The sequence below is a fragment of the Motacilla alba genome, chromosome 13, assembly GCF_015832195.1.
Source record: "Motacilla alba alba isolate MOTALB_02 chromosome 13, Motacilla_alba_V1.0_pri, whole genome shotgun sequence".
NCBI lineage: Eukaryota > Metazoa > Chordata > Aves > Passeriformes > Motacillidae > Motacilla > Motacilla alba.
In genome coordinates this window covers 9,431,235-9,452,562 of record NC_052028.1, presented here as the reverse complement: position 1 = coordinate 9,452,562, position 21,328 = coordinate 9,431,235, and the positions used below count along the sequence as shown (strand labels likewise).

The 21,328-nt window shown below is 41.9% G+C and overlaps 1 protein-coding gene across 2 annotated transcripts; it reads right to left on the bottom strand.

Annotated features, from left to right (window-relative positions):
- Positions 1-59: 59 nt before the first annotated feature.
- Positions 60-13,456, bottom strand: LOC119706526 (F-box/LRR-repeat protein 21-like). Of its 2 annotated transcripts, none has more exons than XM_038150329.1 (7): positions 13,306-13,456; positions 9,988-10,083; positions 8,413-8,553; positions 5,502-5,951; positions 4,652-4,774; positions 3,999-4,170; positions 60-2,857 (listed from the first exon to the last, which is right to left on the bottom strand). In XM_038150329.1, the coding sequence occupies exons 4-7, from the start codon at positions 5,871-5,873 to the stop codon at positions 2,214-2,216; spliced, it is 1,311 nt and encodes a 436-aa protein (XP_038006257.1). In that variant the 5' UTR covers positions 5,874-5,951; positions 8,413-8,553; positions 9,988-10,083; positions 13,306-13,456; the 3' UTR covers positions 60-2,213. The 2 variants fall into 2 exon arrangements, with proteins under 2 accessions (XP_038006257.1, XP_038006258.1); XM_038150330.1 differs by having other exon boundaries at positions 9,988-10,109; positions 13,306-13,441.
- Between the last annotated feature and the right edge of the window lie 7,872 nt (positions 13,457-21,328).

Genomic DNA, 21,328 nt, shown 5'->3' with positions numbered 1-21,328 from the left:
TCCCATACATTGCTCTAGCAGGAGAGGACACAATGCAACAGATGGAGGAGTCTAGTGCATGGATTAAACCACTTTATTGCATTTCCATTTGAAGCAAACCACACATCTTGAACCAAATACTGTTTGGAAATATTTGTGTTTAAATTATAATCCCCTCGATTATGGAAGTGCTCAGCTCACAGCCTCTAACCAGAGTCAGACAGATGCTTCACATGTTGAACTGTGCAACAGGCAGAAAGCATTACTGACTCAGGTGTGTGTAACCTTCAATCCTTGGGTTTCCAGCTGGGAACACGTGTGTCCAAGAAAAGCGTGGTTTAACCCTGCTGTTTTGTGGAACTGGGGAAGAAACTCACTTATTCTCTGCTGTGAATGCACTGGTTCTAGCTGGAGTAGTTCATTGGCTTCACAGGAGCTGGAATGGAGCTGTGCATTTGTACTGGAACAGCACTGGTAACAGGGGATGTTTCTGCTGTGGCTGAGCAGTGCCCACAGAGCCCAGCCCTGCCCTGCTTTGTACTGCCCCAGCAGGCAGGAGGCTGAGGGTGCACAGCCTGGGAGGTGACATGGACAGGACAGCTGAGGCCAGCTGAACCAAGGGACATTCCATCCTGTATGACATCAGGCTCAGCATATAAAGCTGGGGGAAGGTGGAGGAAGGGGGGTGTTTATGGGTGATGGAGCCCTGCTTTCCCGGACATGGCTGATGGAAGTGGTGAATGGATTCCCCCTTTGCAGGCTGCCTGCCTGTGTGGCTCTTCCTTTACGATTAAACTCTATGTCCAGCCACGAGTTTTCTCACTTTTCCTTTCTGATTCTTGCCCCCATCCCTCTGGCTGTGAGGGGCTCAGCTGACAGCCAGGGTTAAGCCACAACAGTGACAACCACCACCAGCAAATTCTTGTAGACTTCTCATTATCAACAGGAAGATGCAACAAGTGTGGCACCAAAATCATTACAGCAAAAATTTATATACAATGCATTTAAGTTTACAGTGTGCAAAATATTAACACAAAAATACATACTCTAATTTACATCAACTCACCATGCCTTTCCCCTTTTAAGAAAATAAATATAATACAATCTGTCTCAAGAAACAATTAATAGCAACAATATTAAACAGTCCTGAAATAAATATTTCAGGATTACTTTCAGCAAGCCTTTCTCTAGAAATCAGGGCTTACACAAAGCTCTGGAAGAAACAGGTGAGATTACTACAGTCCATTTAGTCCTCCATTTTGTCCTAAGTGACAATTTCAAGTGCTATAAATTCTTGATTCCAAAGAGAAATGGATCAAAGACAATTGTATAGCCTTTGATCTTTCCTTCTTACTAGCTACATTTATGAAATCCTTATTTCTTAGCAATGAAAGCATGGAACAGTATTCAGGCATCAGTCTTTGATTACAAAGACTTGAGCCCAAATCCAAAGCTATTCCTTATTGTCCTGACAGTTTCCAAAGTGCTTTATTACTCACTCAAGCAATCAATCTAGAACCAAACTTATAATCAGTAATTTTAACAAAATCTCTTTCTCATCCTTTTAACACATAAGATAAAAACAACATACTGTACAATTCATTCCCTAGTTTCTGTAATCTGACAAAATTACTTAAAGTGCAATGTAAAGCTGGAAAATTTTTTGTAAGCAGAAGCTTATTAACATTTTATTATACTGCCATGAATTTAAGCTAGATTATATCTGATTAACCCGGGATAGTGTATTTTAATATACAAGGTTTTACAATTAAAACATGAATTATTTAAAAAATAGCTATATAAAACGTCATGACAAATACTACTGTACTCAAAATTCTATCCAGCTTTCCACAGATAGATTTCCTAAAGGAAAACAGCTTCTCTTCTGACTAGATCAGAAAGAGTAAACAAAGACATTAAAAAATCCCAAAAACGCAAACCCACTTTAAAGTAAATGGAATGTTTAAACTGAAGCTCAGAGAAGCCCAAATTCACTGAAATTTGAAGCACCTGTAAACCACAGACATACTTTCAGAACCATTAAGTACACTTAAATCTATTTTCTATTTCAATATATAATTAATATTTTAGAATGTTTTGCTGTTAGTCTAATAGAGGTTTTCTCAAGGAAGAAAAACTCAAATCTGGAAGAAAATTTTCACATTTGATTTTTAAATTTTTTATTTGCATAGAAAGCAACACCCCGATCCCACCGCTTTATCCACACAGAGGATTTACCACGTCGGCATCATATCAGGAAACCACATTCTTCCAAGGTGTTTGGAGACTTCCAGATGAAGCCGATCTAAGCTGTAATCACTATCTGGAATCAGCACCTCCTCCATTATGGAAAGCTGAGTAAGCCTGCCCCCACACATCTTTACAAATTCAATAAAACCTCTGCAGGTGACCTCACACTCCCCCAGCCCCATGGCTGTTAAGTTCTTACAGCGCTCAGCAATCTGGATCAGTTCATCATCCAGGGGCTGGAGCCCGTTGGCGCACACGACCAGCTCGATCAGCCGGGGGCAGTTCATGCCGATGCGACCCAGCATGGCCTTGCTGACCGCACGACCGAAGTACAGGTGTGTGACAGGCGTTTCCTCTCTGAAGAAAGCATCAAATTCATCTTCATACAAGAAGAAATACATCACAATGTTGACTTTGGGGGAGTGTTTAACAAGAGCATCCCAGCTTTGCTTTTTAATGGTGTGGAATTGAACTTGTCCGGGATTTTCACTCACGACGTCAATGCGAAGGTGCTCGAGATCAACGTGTTTTTCACTGGAAAGAGCCAGCAGCAGTTCATCACTTAATATGTAGTAGTTCAAAGCCAGCTCCTTAAGTCCATGACACTGATCAGCCACACAAAGAATACCTGAGGAACAAAAACATTTACTCTCTAAAATTAAAAGTGAGTATAAGCACAGCTGTTCTCTGTAAAGTTGGCTTGAGTTTTCATGCTTATATTCAAACCCCATGAAATTCCGAAGTTCTAAATATCCACAAACTTTTACAGAGTTCTGGCCATTAACCCTTCACACTAGAAGACACAAGTCACATTCATCTTGGATCTGCATATCTCCTCTTTACCCCTCCCTATGCAGAACTCCCTCAGCTTTGAAGAAGCAACTGAAATCAAGTCAGATTCAGCTGAAGTTGCTGCCATTCCTTCAACTGTCAACTATTTAAATCACCACCACCCAGTTTAACAGCTACAACCTCCTGTGAATTAAGACCTAAAAAATGCTAACTGCTCCTACTCTGCTACAGTATGAAAAACATGGATTAAGTCATCTTTTGTGGACTCCAGAAAAGAATACAGGAATAGACCAGACCCAGACTCCGTTTTCCCAGCACTAAGGTTTCAGGAGAAAGGAAAGTGAGAAGGGACCCTGAAGCCCTCTGAACTTTCAGCAAGGTTGTATTTTGAAGGGAGTGAGTCCTTCACCAATCAATGAGGAAGTCACCAGTCCCAGATCTGGACACATGAGGGCACTCTGCAAGCTGGAAACACTCCAGTCTAACACCACAGGTTTCTGAAATTTGTACACACTCTCAGCACCTTGCAAAACAATTACTGACAACTGTTATAATCTCCTTTATCCCACCAAGCAGTGGCTGATTCATGGATCAGGGATTCTGTGGTGTTCCCACAGAACACCAGTTAGTTAAGTTTACAAATCTGCACACACATTAAGGAGCCATTTGGTTACCCTCACATGGTAAAGCAATGAACATCACATCCTTTGAGTATGTGTGAAAGGCTTGCACTAATTTTGAAGGCTTTTCCTCCTCAAGGCCTATCATCAGAGGTAGCAAAGCAACTGGAGAAAATGAAAAAATATCCCCAGAAGGATTCCAGAAGATGCAGTCAAGTGAGTAGCACCCCCACTTTCACCAACCCAAACTCATTCACTAACAACCACCTTCTTCTTCACCTTCCAGCTGTCCAAACTCAAGACTAAGTCAATTATGATACTTTACAACTCCCTTTTTCACATACATTCAGTACTCACCAGCAGGTGAAACATGAGGACAGCTGCTCATTTTTAGTAGTTTTAGAGTATCACTGTTGTTAGCAACAAGAACTTTCAAAGAAGGATCATCAAGGGGTGTGTCATCTATCTTGATTGATGATAATGACTTAGAGTTCACAAAAACTACTGTCAGTGCTGATGCAAAATGAGCCTATTTAGAGAAATTGAAAGAGGGAAAAATTCTTATGAAAAGATGAGCAAAACTTCAGTGCTTTGATATCCAGTTCTACACAGAAAGTACAAAAATGAACACTTCCCATGGATCCCCTTTTTCATGTAACAAAGGATTATTTCAACATAAACAGAGAGGATCTTTGTTTAAAAACAAGCTGCTGCATGTGATGAAATTAACCTTACACTCATTATTTATCTACTCTGATTTATCACTTCACTGTAATCCATTGATAACTACAGGGATAACTGGACACAATGATGAGCCTGAAGCATCTGGAGTTTTTCTGCAGAAAAAAAAGTAATGGCCTTTATTTTCCAGAAAGTAATTCTTCTGTTACTTCAAAGTAACTAGAGACTGTTTCATAAAATTGCCATCAACTTAAGAACAGAACATTAAGAAAGCTAAACTGGTTTAAGAGCGAATTAAAATATGCTAGTTACAGTTTGTAGAACTTTACCTTAGAGACATTCATGAAGCTTGGTTTTGCTGTAGAGATCAAACCCAGAGTCTTGATAGAACAATTCACCAACTGAGAAAGGATGTCACAGGCTGCTTCTGCTGACTCAGTACTACTATCAACCTATAAAAGCAATTTAAAAACAGTGAAGTCATTCTGCAGTATTATTTAGAAAACAGCACCATGGATACCTAAAACTGCAGGTTCCACATCTACTCAGCTCCCGACTGCAATCATCACAGGCACAAAGTGCAATACTGACTGAAAATTTCAAGACCAGAAAGAGTTCAGGGAAGTTACTATCAGAAAATTTTCCTGAGTGCGACTGCTGGGTAATTCTAGTATGAACACATACCTTAAATCTAAGTCTTGTCTTCAAATAACCTCATGTTACTGCAATACTGTAACAGTACTGGTGCTACAATACACAGTGGTATGTATGCATTTTTTTTAAATGCCAATTTTTAGAGCCCAAAAAAGACCTGACAAAATCCTTGCTCCAGCAAATGAATCCATTTTATCTACATGGACAACACCTTTGCATCTTAAATAATGAACTGATTCAAAATTCGTAAGCCTGAAGAGTAACTTTGAACAAATCTCTTATTTTGCCTCACCTTGCACCTCGGTTTCACACAACATCCACTTAGAGTTATTGCTTAACTCTGCAGAGGGTAGAGTGTACAAAATTGGATGAAACTGTCTGCACATGTGGAAATAAAATGTTGCAGTAGTTGCATTCTTAAACATAAGACTTGCCAGGTACAACCCTTAAGGCAGCTGACACAGAACAGCTGCATCCCTCGTGCTCAGTGACGCGACACTGACCCACAGATCATCCACAGCTTACCTTGAAGCTGACGTACTGCAGATGGTCAGCGTGCCTCTTGATAATCTGCTGAATGAGATCTGGATGTGTAGACTTTAAATAAGAAGTGGCTGGCTGGCTAAGTTCAAATTCAAACCTCCTCCAGAGATCTGGGATGTGAAAAACTTCATTCCACCTTCGACAAACAGAAGATGCCCTGGCTCGATCCACTAGAGTCAGGAACTGAAAAACACGCAGAATCACGTGGTGTGGAAGGCTGCCCCAGTCCATTGAGGTGCACGGGTCAGATTCCCCAAACCCTGAGCCATATAAACCAGTTTTCTGTTTTTTGCTTGTCTGTGATGCTCCAGGAGCTTCAGTTCCAGCCATCACCTTCTGCCCAGCTCTCTTCATGGTGAAAGTTTCAGAATGTAACAATCCAAGGTATTCAAACTACACAGATTCCTGAAAGGTCTCACGTACAACAGGTCTCTAGAAAAACACAGAAGATTATGGAAGGAAGGGAGAAAGGCCAGTGGAAACACAGTAAGCAATAACAAGTCAATAAAACTTAAATACAGCGCATTATTTTGAAAAGAAGCATATCCATGTATCAATATCCAGGGCATAGATGTTGTCAAGGACCTTCTCCCTCAGTACCTTTTATTTTGTACAACTTGGATTGAATCTGGAGAATTTGGACTTGTTAATTTACCAAATGTAGTTTCATGTAGTAGTATTTCATAAAGTACATAAAGCATTTTGTAGGGACCAACAAGTATTTAACAGCAATTCAATTCAGAAGTAGAAAATGGATTGTTTAAATTTAAACTCAGTTGACAAACTATGGAATCTACTAATGATCTCCAAAAAAGGTTTATCAACTAAAAAACCTAATTCATAAACTCCTTTTTTAAACACATAAACCTGGAACAGACATGTTCAGAAGAGTCAGATTGAAAAGTTTTGCCCGCCTTCCTCAGTTTGCTTTTTGTTCCAAATAATGCCAAGCAGAGGAAAGTGTCTGTGTAACTAACAGTAAAAAACTTCAGAGGCCACTTATCAAAGCAGGGCAAAGTAACTGAAGCTCACATGCTGTTTTTCAGCAGGAAAAGGACAGTGACCTTGGAAATCAGCAAACTGCATGGATCTGCTTCAGCAAGGGATGTCTGCCTCACGAGCCAGAGCTCAGAAGAGCGGCATAATAAAAAAGCTCTGCTTTCACAGGCTGAAGCAGTGCAACCTAACCAAGTCCATTCTAGACTGAATTCTGTTGTTCAGTCAATTTTCAACAGCTAGCTTTGCCACTTCATTTTAGTAGAGGTTGAAGCCCCTTCTCAAATGTCCCACTAACCAGATGTTCATCCAGACCTTCTCTCTTCCCAACCTGTGTGAAGTGAGTATTCTCAAACCATGCATTTTTCAAGAAAGAACAGAGCATATTATCTATTTTTACTGAACAAACTTCCATGGCAACCCCCACAGCTTGCTTTTTCTGGACTGAAAATCTTCAACAGTATCTTTATTATGGAGGGGAGGGGGAAAGGAAGGAAAAAAACCCCCACAAATCCGTGTATTGCAAAAACAGCTGCCAAAATACATATGGTCCTATCAAAAATTTACCTGGCATTTTCCCCAACCTATAAAACCTGATCTGTTTGGCTCATGAGTGTCTGATAAACTCCATTTTTATGAAAAAAAGCATGTGTATTCCTTGAGAAACTGGAAAGAAAAATGCAGGGCTGTTCATATAACCAGCTTCACCACTGCTTGACTTCCTGACAAATTATCTCAGTCACCAAGGAATTTATTCTAGCAGTTGTTATACATATTCACCCAGTCTATTTAAATTTCCATTAGTGATTGGAATCAGCAATATATGCAGACAGATAAGCTAGCAACACTCTTTAAATTTTATTAAATAATAGTTTTTCTTCCCTGAGTAGACACATGGCTTACAGTAACAGTATTACTAATGTAATGAAGACACAGGCTCAGCATGAATAAACATTTTGCTATTTGACCATCAAGTTGTCATCTACACAACCATGTTTTATGACTTTATACTACTTTAAGTCACACAACAAATGGGCATTCCAAACCATTAAGTGTGGATGTAGTAATTAACCATTACAAAACTCTCTCTTACACTTGATCATAGCCTTGCTAAATTTAGCAAAGGCTAAATACCTTTTGAGTCAAATACACCTCTTGCTTGTTTTTCTTCCTCCCTACTTGAGAGGAATTACAGACTTGGCTGTTTACTAAAACAAAAGTCCAGAACAAAAAAAATGAAATTGAACACATGCTATTACTTGAGAAGCTTCTCCTTGCTATTGCTATTCTCATGCAGATCTGCAACATCTTGGTTAAAGATGGGTTTCTGATAAAAGGAAATTTCTCCTATCTTACTTGACACTTACTTGAACTTCATGGGTGCTGATCTGGCTCCCACAAGGAAGCTTTGACATCTGAGAACAACCAGAAAGGGCATTTCCCTAAACCACAGGTCAAGCTACAGACCAGAAGCAGCACTCCAGATGTAGGAAGAGATGCAGCGTGGTAATGCTGGTATACACAGCATCTATGCTCTGCCTGCTGGAATTTAGCCAGAACTTGTTCTTGTTGCTACAGCCTTTAGAAACTGCTTTCTCCAGAATTTCTATGTTTAGTATTCTACACTTCAGTCCTTTATATCTAGCAAAACGAATTCCTATTATTCAGCGTGGGATGCAAAGCCAGAAAAAGGTTCCATTGGTTATGCATCATAACATTTTTAACAAACATGAAGCCCCAATATTTACTGCAAAAAGAAGAATCCTTATTTCATTCTGAATCCTTATGAATAGTATATATTTTAAAACACAACTGAAGTTAGCTAAATGACAGTCCCATGTGATATAACCCAGGCAGCATTCAAATGAGAGGTTTACACACACACACACAACCCTACCTCCAAAGAATGTGGAGGTTCCTGTCAAGTTACCAGCACCTTTCTGGTATCTGAACATCCATCCCACTGTTGAGTCATCCTGTATGTGTGCATGGATTCCTTAACCAGAAGGCAGGGACGGGTCCCAGAAGATGAACTGACCTGTGAAGCCACCAACCAAAGAAAAACTGTTCTGCAGTGTCTGGGAAACCCACAGAAAAGACTAACATCAACTCAGAACAGAGACTGAGACAAACAGAATCCACTGCTCTGAAGGCAGATGTGGAAGCAGAACAATAGAATGTAACAAGCACTTTAGTTTTGCCAAACATCATCTGAAAAATAACACTTAACTAAGGGGAAGGTAATTGTTGGCAAAAAAAATAGCTTTTGCATTATCTACAGTTTTAGTCACATAAGCACTCTTTTGCAACACAGATACAGCTCTGAATTCTCAAGTATTACCCAAAGAAAACTACAAACCTTGATAACAAATGTTTCATTTTTTTCAGCCTATGTATAGGCTATATATAGGGTATATTTTTTCAGTCTATACCAAAACCATGTGAATCAAAAGTTATACTTACAAGACAGGACCTCTGATACTTTGCCATTTAAAGACTCTTGACATTAAACTTTACTCCCTTTTACTCCAAAAGAATGCTTACTGCACCATGATAATGTTGACAGTAAACAAACAATTCTGGCTAATTAAACTGAATCTGGAAAGAGATGTATCAATAATGTACAAATATCCTCCCACATACTAATGAAAAAACCATCCTGTGTCTTAGTATGACAGAGCATCTTGGTGCATTATGAGAAAATAGACCCAAACCCCCCATAGCCAGCTACCAATTTTACATTATCCAAAGATGCTTTAGTGGAAAGCTACAAGAACAGCAACACCCACCTCACTAAATCATGACAGATTGTAGAAACAGAAGATGTTTACCAGGTATTGTGTTCAACCAGTAATAACATCTATAGAAATCTTTCAATGCTGAACTTCTCCATTTTTCTTTAAAAACTGGACAAGACTTTAGATTCTCCCAGATCTCATCATCATCTTTAGAAAAACTACCCAGTTAATATCAGCTTTATGGATGCCAAGCTTAACAAAGGTGTAGTACACACTATTTATGAATACATGAGAAGTAGCCGCCATCTTCCACACAAAATCAAACTCAAGTACTGCAATCTGTGCAAGTAATGCTGCTGCTAAGCTCACACACCAGAAAATTTAGAGCTGAGTAGTCATGCTTGTCTATAAAGAGAAAGCTGATACTCATTAGTAACTCTGTCTGTGGGTGGCACCTGAAGAAATCTGTCATTTATGGTGCCCTTGTATTGCACAGTCTGCAAGTATCACATGTTCTCTCTCCTGTGAAGTGAGCAGAGTCTGTGCAGCACATAGAATTCATTTTCATGAGTACTGTCAGGGTCTAACAAATACAAGGTTTATAATGCCACATATAAACAGCATGCTTAAGTAACATTATAACTAAGAGCACAAAACACTGAGATGCAATTTAAAGATTCAACAGAGAAGTGTACTAAGTTTATAAACCACATATTTTGAAGCAACTTTCTTACCTAAAGAATGCCTCCAAGTTACAATAGGTAATAAATGAGTGAACTGAGGCAGCTGCAGCCATGGGGCACTCACATGCATCTGTCTGCTTTCCCCTCCTGTCCAGATAAAATGCCACAAAAACCTGTGTTAGTTTTGAAAAAAAAATAATTTCTTATTACATCCAATGCAAAAATGATGGGAAAATACGTTGACATCAATTTATAAGTTTCCTTGCTTTTGTAAAGGAGCTTCGGGGATCATCTTAACACAAGGCAGCTTATCCCACAATGCAAATATTATCACTGAAAGAAACATGAGGTCAGATTAAGAATAAAAGTGATGGGAAACAAATGTTGCAACTGCACTTACATTTACTGGTCAACAGTACAACGTAAACAGCAAGTTATTCAGTATTTGCATTACCATTATCACTACTACTGCATCTTGGTAAATAACACCGTAGCTACTAAAGTAATCTAAGAGTCATGAAAAACAAAGAGAAAAAAACCCACCCAAATGTTTTTTCCTGCCTTCTTCCCCTCTGTGGCAAGGCTGTCTAATGGCCCGTGTGATGCATGCACAGAGGCACACGGCTCAGCTCCTCGCCACAGACGTGCACAGCCCTTGCCAGCACCTGCCCAGGCCTGGCTGCAGTCACACGACAACAACAGAGCACCCAGCCCGCAGCCACCTCCCTGTTTATGAGCTCCCGGCACCCAGGTGACACCCGGGCCACCTGGGAACGTGGATCACAAGGCACTGCACCAAGGGGTTCAGATCAGAAGTCCCCTGGCTCCCTCCACATTATTGTCTTTTAATATGACATTACAGGTACGTTTATGGTTCAGTCTTCCATCACAAGTAATCATTCAAAGCTTTATCCCAGGAACATCATGAAAAAAATTATTTTATAAAAAGACAACAAACCCCTGAAATCTTTGCTGTGATAAGCTTTACACTGCTTTTACATACCCCTTCATGGGGGTGGGGGATGAGTACCCTTCCATCCGTTCTGAACTCAGGATTTCAGTATTCTTCCCAACACCCCTCATGTGGCCACAGCCAAAAGTAATTACTAACAGTAAACTGACATGTGGAAATCAAGGAAAGGACAGTAATATCCTTTTATAGCAATAATTGTATTAATATAGGCAGTCAATAAAGACTATCTACAATGCTCAGCAGGCTTTTGAATTTCACAGAGATGGGACCTGTAATAGTCTAATAACCAAGAGTACCTCTGAGGAAGACAGCTTCTCTTGAACAAACCTGTCCAAGACCCCTCAGAAGAGAAGGAAGTTCATACTTTTACACTGCACATAAGAACTAGCAGAATTTTAGATAGTACATTAAAAAAAAAAAAGTTACTGGAAGTGACTGTTAGCAATAAAAACATAATCCGGTGTACATCCAATGTACATCTGAGTGTCTAAGGTCAAAAGAACCATCCAAAGCAATGTAAATCTTAGCTTATGTAAGCAGAAATGTATATAATAAAATATTACAGTTATCAGAGATGCAATCAAATACAAGCTTGTTATGCAAACAACAGTGAATTGTTATCTAAGGTAGTTATCCAAATGATTATCAAAGATAAACAGCAGCAACACATCGAAATGAAACACTTTGATAACTGCTGAGGTTCTCCAACACTATTAATATCCTCATTTGTATAAGCAAAGTAGCAAAAATTGGTGCACGTCCCCCATACATCTCTACCTGTGATCCAGTATTTTGACAGCTGCACGTTATCCTACTCAAACTACCTCAAATGCACTAAAGCCAACAGGATTCAGAAAAAAATCAAGTTAATTAACTGTTTCTGCAACTTATCCTGCCAACAGAGCTGTAAACTTCTGCGAAAATTAACACATTAAAACCTCTCCTGTGGCATGGGGGCTTGATGGGGGATTTGAAAAGTGGTCAGCAGTGGCTCTGTTAAACAAGCCTTCAGTAGCTGCTCAATACCACCCAGGCTACAACATCAGTTCAAAAAAAGGTCTCATTACTGTAACCAAACATATCACAGATTCAAGCCACAAAGAAGTAACTGCTTCCTCTGATTTCTAGATTTCCCTTCCAGTTCTTAACAACACCGGGACTCAAAAGGAATTAATAAAAAATCATAAAATCAGGTTTCTAGAAGAAACAGTAGCAACCAAACATAAATGCAGCAAATATAGAGTTCCTGAAAAATAAAAACCCTTCCAAATAAACAAGCTTGGAAATATTCTGGGATAAAGCTGGCATCTTTATAATTAAGCTTTAACTTTCTAGCACCTGGAAATTAATGTTTACAGACCTGCCTTACACGGCTGAAATACCGGTCCCATTAATCACAGTGTCTTTAAAGAAATCGCAGTTCAGTGACAGCACCCGTTCCACGTTAAGGAACTCGGAATTCAGAGTCTGTCTGGGGAACAAGAGCAGCACAGGGCAGGCAGCCCTGGAAAACTGCTGCCACCACAAATTCAACCACTGCGTATGGTGCAAAACATAGGCAAAAAACACATTTTAAGCCTAATTCTCAGATGATCTAGTCCTTCAGGATGATGAGCTCAGAAATAAAGCTTTTTCTTCATCTAGGGCATATCAGACTTTCATGGGTGGCATTTTTGCTTCTGAAGAGGATTATTTAGGTTTTTTTTTTAATCAGTCCTTATTTTTCTCAAAACCGAGCCTCTGACTCAAGGCATTTACCACGTTTTCAGTACGTTTATGACAAACCCTCAGAGTTCTAAAATTAACCATATTCAGCTGAACATCTCAATAATTGCATTAATTTTAACTGAGGAAACACAAGTGCATTGCCACATTTAGTACTATTTCGGTGGTGAAATTTAGATATTGGACTTCTAGTGATGCATTATTTTTAGAAGGAATGCCACCCCCCTGTGCCCAACGCCCAGGACCCCCTCGCTTTACTCAACAACACATCTGAAGCTGCACAGCTCTTCAGAAAAGCTCTCTGCAGGGCTCACCTACACGCCCACGGCAGCAATGAAAAACAATCGTTACTTCCACAGCTTTTCTTGAAACCTCCCTACTCGACCTTAACAAGCCATCGTAGCTTGTTTACATGAGGAAATCAGCTCCCATGCACCGCGCTCCGGCAGCTCGGTGAGCGCTCCCGGAATGGCACGAACCCAGGGCACCGCACACCGAGCCCCTCACAAGGTTGGGCGCTCAGGGAGAATTTAAGTCTCCAGGTGCGGAGTGCGCCTGTCTGTCCGTCCGCCTGTCTCCGCAACCCGGGCCGCCCCCGCGGCCTGTCCCCCACCCCCCCCTCCCCCGGCCGCCTCGCAAGGGCCGGTCCCCGCGGCCGCCCCGCCGCTCACCGCCGCCGGTGCGCGGCTCCCTCGCAGCGTGAGGCCGGGCCGAGGCGGCGAGCAGGGGCAGAGCAGGGCCAGCACCGCGCTCAGCCCGCAGCGCCCGGGACACGCCGAGGGCGGAGCCGCGGCCCCGCCGCCCCAGCGCAGGCGCCGCGCGAGGCCGCGGGCGCCGGGCACGTGACGGCGGCGCCATTTCGCGCCCGCCGCCCTCGGCCCGCGGTAAAATGGGGGGGCCGAGCTGTGGGCTTGGGGCCAGTGGTGACCGCTGACAGCCCCGCAGGGAGCGGTCTGCTCCTGGCCCTCGGCAAAATGGGGGGGCCGAGCTGTGGGCTTGGGGCCAGCGGCGGCCGCCGGCAGCCCCGCAGGGAGCGGTCTGCTCCTGGCCCTCGCCCGCGGAGCAGGAGGCGGTCGGTTCCCCCTCACTAGGCCTTCATCGCAGCGTCACACAGTCATTTAGGTTGAAAAGACCTCTGTCTTTTAGGAAAAGACCACAGTCATTTAGGTTTGAAAAGACCCCATCGAGTCTAACCTGTGACCAAACACCAACTTGTCAAACAGACCGTGGTTCTGATAGGAAGGACGTGTGCTCATGTCTTTCTGAGCAATTCCATGGGTGAGGGTATGGGTGTCCACGTCTTTGAAATGGGTCTTCATGTTTCTACCCACTTCAAGCTGGGTTTGTTGCAGAACCTAGGTGGTTTGACTCCTGAAACAGGCGAATGCACAAGCCTGAGTTTCTGAACTTTGGGGTAAAATGGCAGCTTCAAGGGAGGATATGTGGTAGGTGGTTGGGGAAGGCTGTACTTTCCTAGTGCCTCAGCTGATGGGGAAAGGAAGAGGACAACATGTGGCCAGGAGTTTAGGATAAAAGGAGGCTGCACCCTCTGAAAGCTCAAGAGACAAGACCCCACAGGCATATGCTGCACTGGCCTCTCTTCCTTCTGTGAATGAAGTTTTAGGGCTCTTCTCCTTCATGGACACTGGCTTTTCCTAGTGTGATTTTTTGGTACAGCACTGAGTGTCATGTCTAGCTTTTCCTTTACCACCTCCAGGAATGGTGACTCCACTGCCTCCCTGGGCAGCCCATTCCAATGTCTGATGACATTTTCTGTGAAGAAATTCTTCCTAATGCCCAGCCTCCTCTGGTCCAGCTTTGGACCATGTCCTCTTGCCCTATTGCTGGTTGCCTGGTCACTGACTCCCACCTGGCTGCACCCTCCTGTCAGGGACTTGTAGGGAGCAAGAAGATCCCCCTGGAGTCCCCTTATCCCCAAGCTGAGCCCCACAGCTCCCTCAGCTGCTCCTCCCCAGACTTGTGCCCCAGCTCTGTTGCTGTTCTCTGGACCTGCTCCTGTCCTGCAGTGTTTGTGAAGTGAGGGCACCAGAACTGGACACAGCCCTGGAGATGTGGCCCACCAGTGCCAAGTGCAGGGGTCAATCCCGTAGCTGGTCCCAATGCCACACTGTTGCTGATACAGACCAGGTCTCATTGTCCTTCTTGGCCACCTGGGCACATGCTGGCTAACATTCATTTCCTGCCACATGTATTTTCCATCATCTCCTGACATGAAGTGCCTGTAAGCCCTCATTGTCCTTGAGCTAGGGCAGCCCTGGCCTTGGAAACTGCCCCACGAGCTTCTTCCAGGGGCTGCTCCCTCCAGGCAGAGCCATCCCCTGCCCTTCCTTGGCAGCCCTGGCCTTGGAAACTGCCCCACGAGCTTCTTCCAGGGGCTGCTCCCTCCAGGCAGAGCCATCCCCTGCCCTTCCTGTGGGAGCTAGGCATAGAATCAGAGACTCAAAGAAGGAGGGCTTACCAGCAGCTATTACTGATTTCCTAGCAATCTTTGGCCAAAAGGGGCCCTGTCCTGAACAGCAAGGCTGTCCCTGCTTGCTGTGTGTATCCTCTCTGGGGCCTCTCCAAAGCACCCCACTGAGAGAGGGCTGAGCACTGCATCATGTCCAAACTGCAGATGCCCAAAGTATGCCTTTTAATGTGTTATCTAAAGCATAATTTTTAAAAGCCCTGCAGATTTAATTTGTGCAGACACACTGCATAGCAGTGCATTGCTAATCAGTGCTGCTTTATTATTGTAGTTATATCTTGCTGTATCTGAACAATGGAGCTTTTATTACCAACTGCAAAACACTTGCAGCCATGGATTTCCTGGCTCTTGCATATAGCAATTATTTACCCATAGTAAGCCTTTAAATATTTTTTTTTATGAAGAGGTGATGCTAAACATATGCAGCATTTCCATGGTAGATTATATCTGCCCTACATAAAACCAAAGCTGGCAAAAGTTAACTGACTGTTCGTGTGACCTCAAAATACAGTTTATTCCCACACATCTAAAAGCCTATAAAATTAGCATGTTGAAAGGCTAATGAAACAAACTGAAAGGAATATTTATCATACAGCCACTGTGACATCTTCAAATTCCTCAATTTCTCAAGTAGTCTTCAGTTTCCTCAAACAGAGAGAGAAAATGCACCACACTCTTAAAATCAATATAGTTTAGAAAATCTACCAAAATTACTCTTACCTATATGGTTCTTGACTGCTTTATTCAGAGTTTACAGGAAGTAGGAGATTAGGTTCCAGGTAAAATTTTCAAGTATTTTGTCCCTTGTAGATGAATTAAACCTGATTTTTTTTCAGTATATACTGCTATGGAATCCATCTTCAGCTTAGTAGTTAGTCTCTGCAGACAGTAGTAGAGGATAGATTGTAAACAGAGATTAGTGCAGATTTGCAGCTACTATCTAAATCCACCAGTCATGGGTTTCTCTGGTGCATTGCCAGTAACCTTTGGGCTGCTGTGCAGGAACAGGTTCAAATGTACCTTAGACAGATTCATATAGATTAATCTCTGAGGCTTTCTGTATAGAAGTTTCCTGTTTTGATCTAGTCTAGCAGAAACACATTTTATACCTAACTTAAAATGGACAAGTATAAAATAGTATAGAGGAATTCTATGCATTTTATAGCTGTAGTCATTATTGCTCAAATGCTTACAGGTATATATGAATTAAAAAAAAAAAAAAACATAGCCAAGGATTTGACAGTACTGGAAGGAAAGAGGCACAAACATGGGCCCACCCAGAAGATTCTGTCTTCTACTCATACCCCAGCGGCCTGACACCAGAGCTTGGTGTCTCCAAATCCTTCATGTCATACACAAGATGCAAAGATGAAGGGAAGCTGCATCACTGGATCACAGAACCACAGAATGGTTTGGGTTGGAAAGGACCTTAAAGGTCAGACTGCTCCAACCCCCTGTCGTGGGCAGGGACACCTTCCCCTAGAGCAGGCTGCTCAGAGCCCCCTCCAGCCTGGCCCCGATGCAGGCAGGTACACTGGATACAGGCCCTCCTTTCCTAAGCCCTTACTGCCCACGTCAAAGCCACTCAAAGTCAAGCTTAGCCTTCCTCCTGTGGTTGTCTCTCCTCAAACCAGATTTACGGAAAGATGCAGTCTACTCACTTCTCATGTTTATGGTGATTACAGGAATGGTTTGCGTAGTAATTCAGACAGGTTTCATAATACAGACTCTTTCTGCACTTTGATCAAGAATGATATTCAAGTTTTTTATCACTGGGCTTTGAAGTAGTAATCAAGAAAAACAGTTTGAATAAAGCCGTGAGTTAATTAGAAGAAAGCATTCAGGAAATCAAAATTTCCCTGAGACCAAAGATTGAATATGTGTCAATTCACAATCAGTATGCCATGAACTTGAAAGCTTTACAAGGACCATGTGAAAAGTCTAGAAATTATTGGCCATTTCTTAGCTAGTTTTTAACAGACAGACTGCAAAAGTGAGAGGAGAGAGTTCAGCAAAAAAATTAAGGAAATTAGGATGTCTATTGTAAAATCAGGCAGGAAGCCATACAGTACATTGTGCTGTACCAAGCCAGTTCATACAGAGAGGTCTCAAAAAGAACTCACCACCAGCTTTTTTGAAACCCATACTTTGGCATAGCTGAACTTCATTGCAGGACTTATTTTAATGCAAGCTCTGCTTCATTTTCATTGTGATCATGATTCTGACAAATCCACATAACCGAAGGACATGACTCTTGGTAGAGTGATGTCTTCAACTCTTGGAAGATCACAGAGAAGGCCGTGGTGCTGGGCTTTGGCTGGAATTCACACAGGCCCCATCATTTCCATGCTGAAGGGTATTCAGGGTCAGTCTTACCTTGGCTCTGAAAGCAGTTGCATTTGTATCAGTGTGCTAAGCCACATAAGTCCTATATTGGACCCATTCCTTTTAAAAGTTTAATTATAATTCTTCATTTAAAACCCAAATACTTAAACTTTGTGATCAAACTCTGCAGCTTAAACAGTTTAAACCTAACACTGCAGACCGGAGCAGTGAGTAAGACTTCTGCCCAGAAAGTGGGTTAGTATGTCGTGTTTGCTGGAGGCTCAGGAGCTGCTCTGCTAGACACCAGCTGCTGCACAGGCAGGCAGCAAGAAACAGCCTGTCTTGGAATAGAAATCACTCAAGTTATTTTGTAAAAGTTTCTAGTGTACGCACTGAACCTGAAATACAATTAGGAAAACAATGGCTTATCTATATGCCTCTTTGCAAAAGCCTTCCTTTCTAATTATGAAGTAAAACATGGGTTTATATGAGCAAATCTTTATGAGATGCACTTTTAGAAATACAACAGCAGTCTAATATTGTCTCTCCAGAAATAACTATGAATCACTGAAGGGAGTAACTCTAGGTGTGTTGTAATCCAATCCAATCCAATCCACTCCCATTGTTTAATTCTGTGATTCTATAAGATATTATATTACAGTTCCTATATATATATATGTTTATGCTAGACATACATTTCAGACAAAATTGTTAATAGGTACAGTTAACAGTGCCCATCAAACTGCAAAACAAGATAAGAAAATTCTTGACAGAGGTGCTGTTTGTTCTTTCTGTGGAAAGAGCCAGCACAGTGGTGTATTAATAGTTTATAATTTGTGTGAAAATAAACTGTGTGGAGAAACTGCTGTATTCCTGTGGTGTACTGTAGGCATGCTGTTCAAACCTCATTGGACAAATGTGTTTTAATCTTTAATTAAAAAAAAATTAAAAAAATATAATCTCTATCTAGCAAAAAACCCCAGTTTTTCAATCATTAACTTTTTGAAGAAGGTTCCAGGAAAATGAGGGCTGGCTGGGAGCCAGGGGTCTGGCAGCCAGCTAGGCTGGGGTCACCACCCAGCTCAGCAAGGTGGGTCCACAGGTGACAGCCAGCTTCAGCCACATCATGGAGCAGGTCCCTGGGGGTGTGGCAGGTCCACAGTCAAGCTGGGTCAGGATTCCTGGCCAGGCTCAGGGGTGGCAGTGGCTCCAGCACCAGCTCCTGCTTTGCTCAGGGAGGGATTGACAGGCCAGGGCTGAGCTTATATAGGCCCTGGGGGCCCTGGGGCAAGGCTGGGAGTGAGACCTGGGCTGCTCAGGGCTCTTAGTGCCTATTAGGTTATTAATGTATTAGTGCTGGGACACTTTCAATGAGTAACTGCCCATTATCCTGTAAAGCACAGGTTATTTGATCCTCTGACTCAATATTATCTAAGCAGAGTTAAAAATAACCTGCCAGCTAATTCAGCTTCTGTTTATTGGTGTTGGTATAGAGATCAGTGTCTGACCTGAGTATTGAAATCCTCTGAAATGGCCATATCCACTGAGGTTCTGATAAATGTGTTTGAGGGTTTTTTTTAAAGAAAAAAATTGTCTTTAAATGCCACTTTTAATACTTTTGGTTCTGATTACTCTCTTTAATAAATAGATGCCCTTCACACAGAGAAAACACAGACCTTAGAGAACTAAGGCTGTCCATAGCAGGCAGCTGAAGATTAGATTTGATCAGAAAAATAGCTGATAAAAGAAATACCTGTTGTAGCACCAAACATTTTGTGCTTTAATACCAGAAAAAGCTTTGTAGTTTTATAACTGAGTTATAGCTTGGCAAAGCTGCTTATGAAGCCTCCAGAGCCCTCTTTGGAAAATCTCCAGAGCAGGTAAGAAAATTTGGGTAAGGATGGTGTAGATATACAAAACCATGCTTCACATCAGAGGAAGAGATTCAACAACTGTGCAAGTTACCCTTCAGTCCTATATTGCAGTCATTTATGCTCTCTTTATGTCCTTATCTTCTTTTTCTGCCATTTCCATTTTTTTCACAGATTTGAGAAAATCTGTTCACCCAGTTGGCAGGAGGAGAAAGTGGGTTTGTTGCAGTTCCTGTGCCAGGAAGGGACATTCTAACAACAATAAAGGCTGTAGAAGGGGTATAAACCATTTTCCTACACCTTATTTGAATTTTATCTGTGGGGCCGAGGATTAATGCATAGATAAAATAATATTTTAGCTTTAGCATCCTCATCTTGCTTTTTAATTCATTTTATTGACAGTCTTCTTCACAGACATATTCCTGTTCATTCTTTTCCGTACTATGCACAGATGGTGGTTTTTTAAAATTTCTTTTTAATTTTAGAGCAATAGCTGGTGAACGAAAAAATGCAAAACTGACGGATTCTCTGCAGTTTGCGTTGTTTCTTTTCTTTATTAATGTGTTTTTTAAACACATTCTGTGTGTACTTTCAGCTGCTGCTATAACATCACTTGGTCACAAGAGGGAACTCGCATATCAGTCTCTGGGATTTATTTTTGTATTAGAACTTGGAGGACTCTGCAGACTGATAAAGAGATAATAGGATATGCATATGTGCCAGGGGTGTAAATGTGTGTATATACATCTACATTTATTTATATATTCTTGCCTTTTAGTTATCAAAGAAAGGAAACCATTCACAGAAATAAGGAACAATGCCTTACCAACATACCCTGGCAGGCATGGCAGTAGAAAAGAGCATTAGAATGGCCCAGAAGTAGCTTTTTTATGCTCATGGGTACATATTTACACTCATAGATATATGCTCATGGGTTATGGCTTATCTCTGTTCCCACTGTGCAGTTCTGTAAATCTCAAAACCAGTACTAATGGTACGAGGATGGAGCAGAACATGCTTCCTCCATCAGAGCCTGACTAGCAGGGATTGTTCCCACCAAAAAAGTTTGAGCAGCCCTTTATTTGAACTATCTGCTCTTCACCTCTTCAGAGGTGAATTTGCTAGCCAAAATTTGACAGTACTTGGGATCTTTTCCAGAATTTACGGTATTTAATGTATATGAATATAATTTCATTGTTAAATGCATTTACTAAAGGAGAAGACTCAAATACTAATTTCTTTCCAATTTCTGCTAGGTGCAAATGGCAGCATCATGGATTGTTATCGAATCTGCTCAAGGTTCATATTTCTAAAATAAATTGAGTTATAAATCCAGAGCTTTCTAACCTGACAACTAATGTTCTCAGAACTTGGTGTCCTCATCTTCTGACGCTGATGTTCCCAGTCAAGAAATTGCCCAATAATCCTGCTATTGTATTTGCAGGTTCCTCAAAAAAAGCACATGTTAAATCTCCCTAATAAACTGAGCACAGTAGGGGAACTTTTCTGTGAACCTTGCTGCTATTTCTATCCAGCTCCTGGAGAACACAGCCTATGCACAGCTTGCAGTTGAAGATCTGGGTTTGCTGCTGTTTGAGCTGTAGATGCTCAAGGTGATTGGTTTCCTAGGAATAGGAGTTGGCTTCCTCTGTGAACATGGACCACCTTGTCTCACCCCTGGGGTGTGTCTGGTCCCTCACACATATTTGCTAAGCACTGCTGTCAGACTGTAGTGGCCCTTGGCTTATCATGTGGCCGTGAAGCACTGCAGTCCCACTGGAGCAGGGGATAGACCATCAGGTGACACTTGCAGCGCTCAGGCAAACTGCTTGGTTTGTCTTTCAGGTGCATCGTGTCCTTTTTGCACATTTTCCATTTTGTCCTGTGACTGCGTGAGTTCCTTAGCTGCTTTCAGGTGTTATTTCTGAACAAGTGCTACCCTTCAACTAGAGCCTTGTGGAGAGCATCCCCACCATGGCTGGAGACGCTGCTGCACGTGCAGGGGGTGCT

Excerpts from the sequence above, each read along its gene's own strand:
- LOC119706526 (XM_038150329.1), bottom strand. The coding sequence starts at position 5,873 with ATGAAGAGAGCTGGGCAGAAGGTGATGGCTGGAACTGAAGCTCCTGGA. Across the intron at positions 4,775-5,501 it reads TGCAGTACGTCAGCTTCAAG|GTTGATAGTAGTACTGAGTC; the intron begins GTAAGCTGTGGA and ends TTGCTTTTATAG. Across the intron at positions 2,858-3,998 it reads TCCTCATGTTTCACCTGCTG|GTATTCTTTGTGTGGCTGAT; the intron begins GTGAGTACTGAA and ends TTTGTTCCTCAG.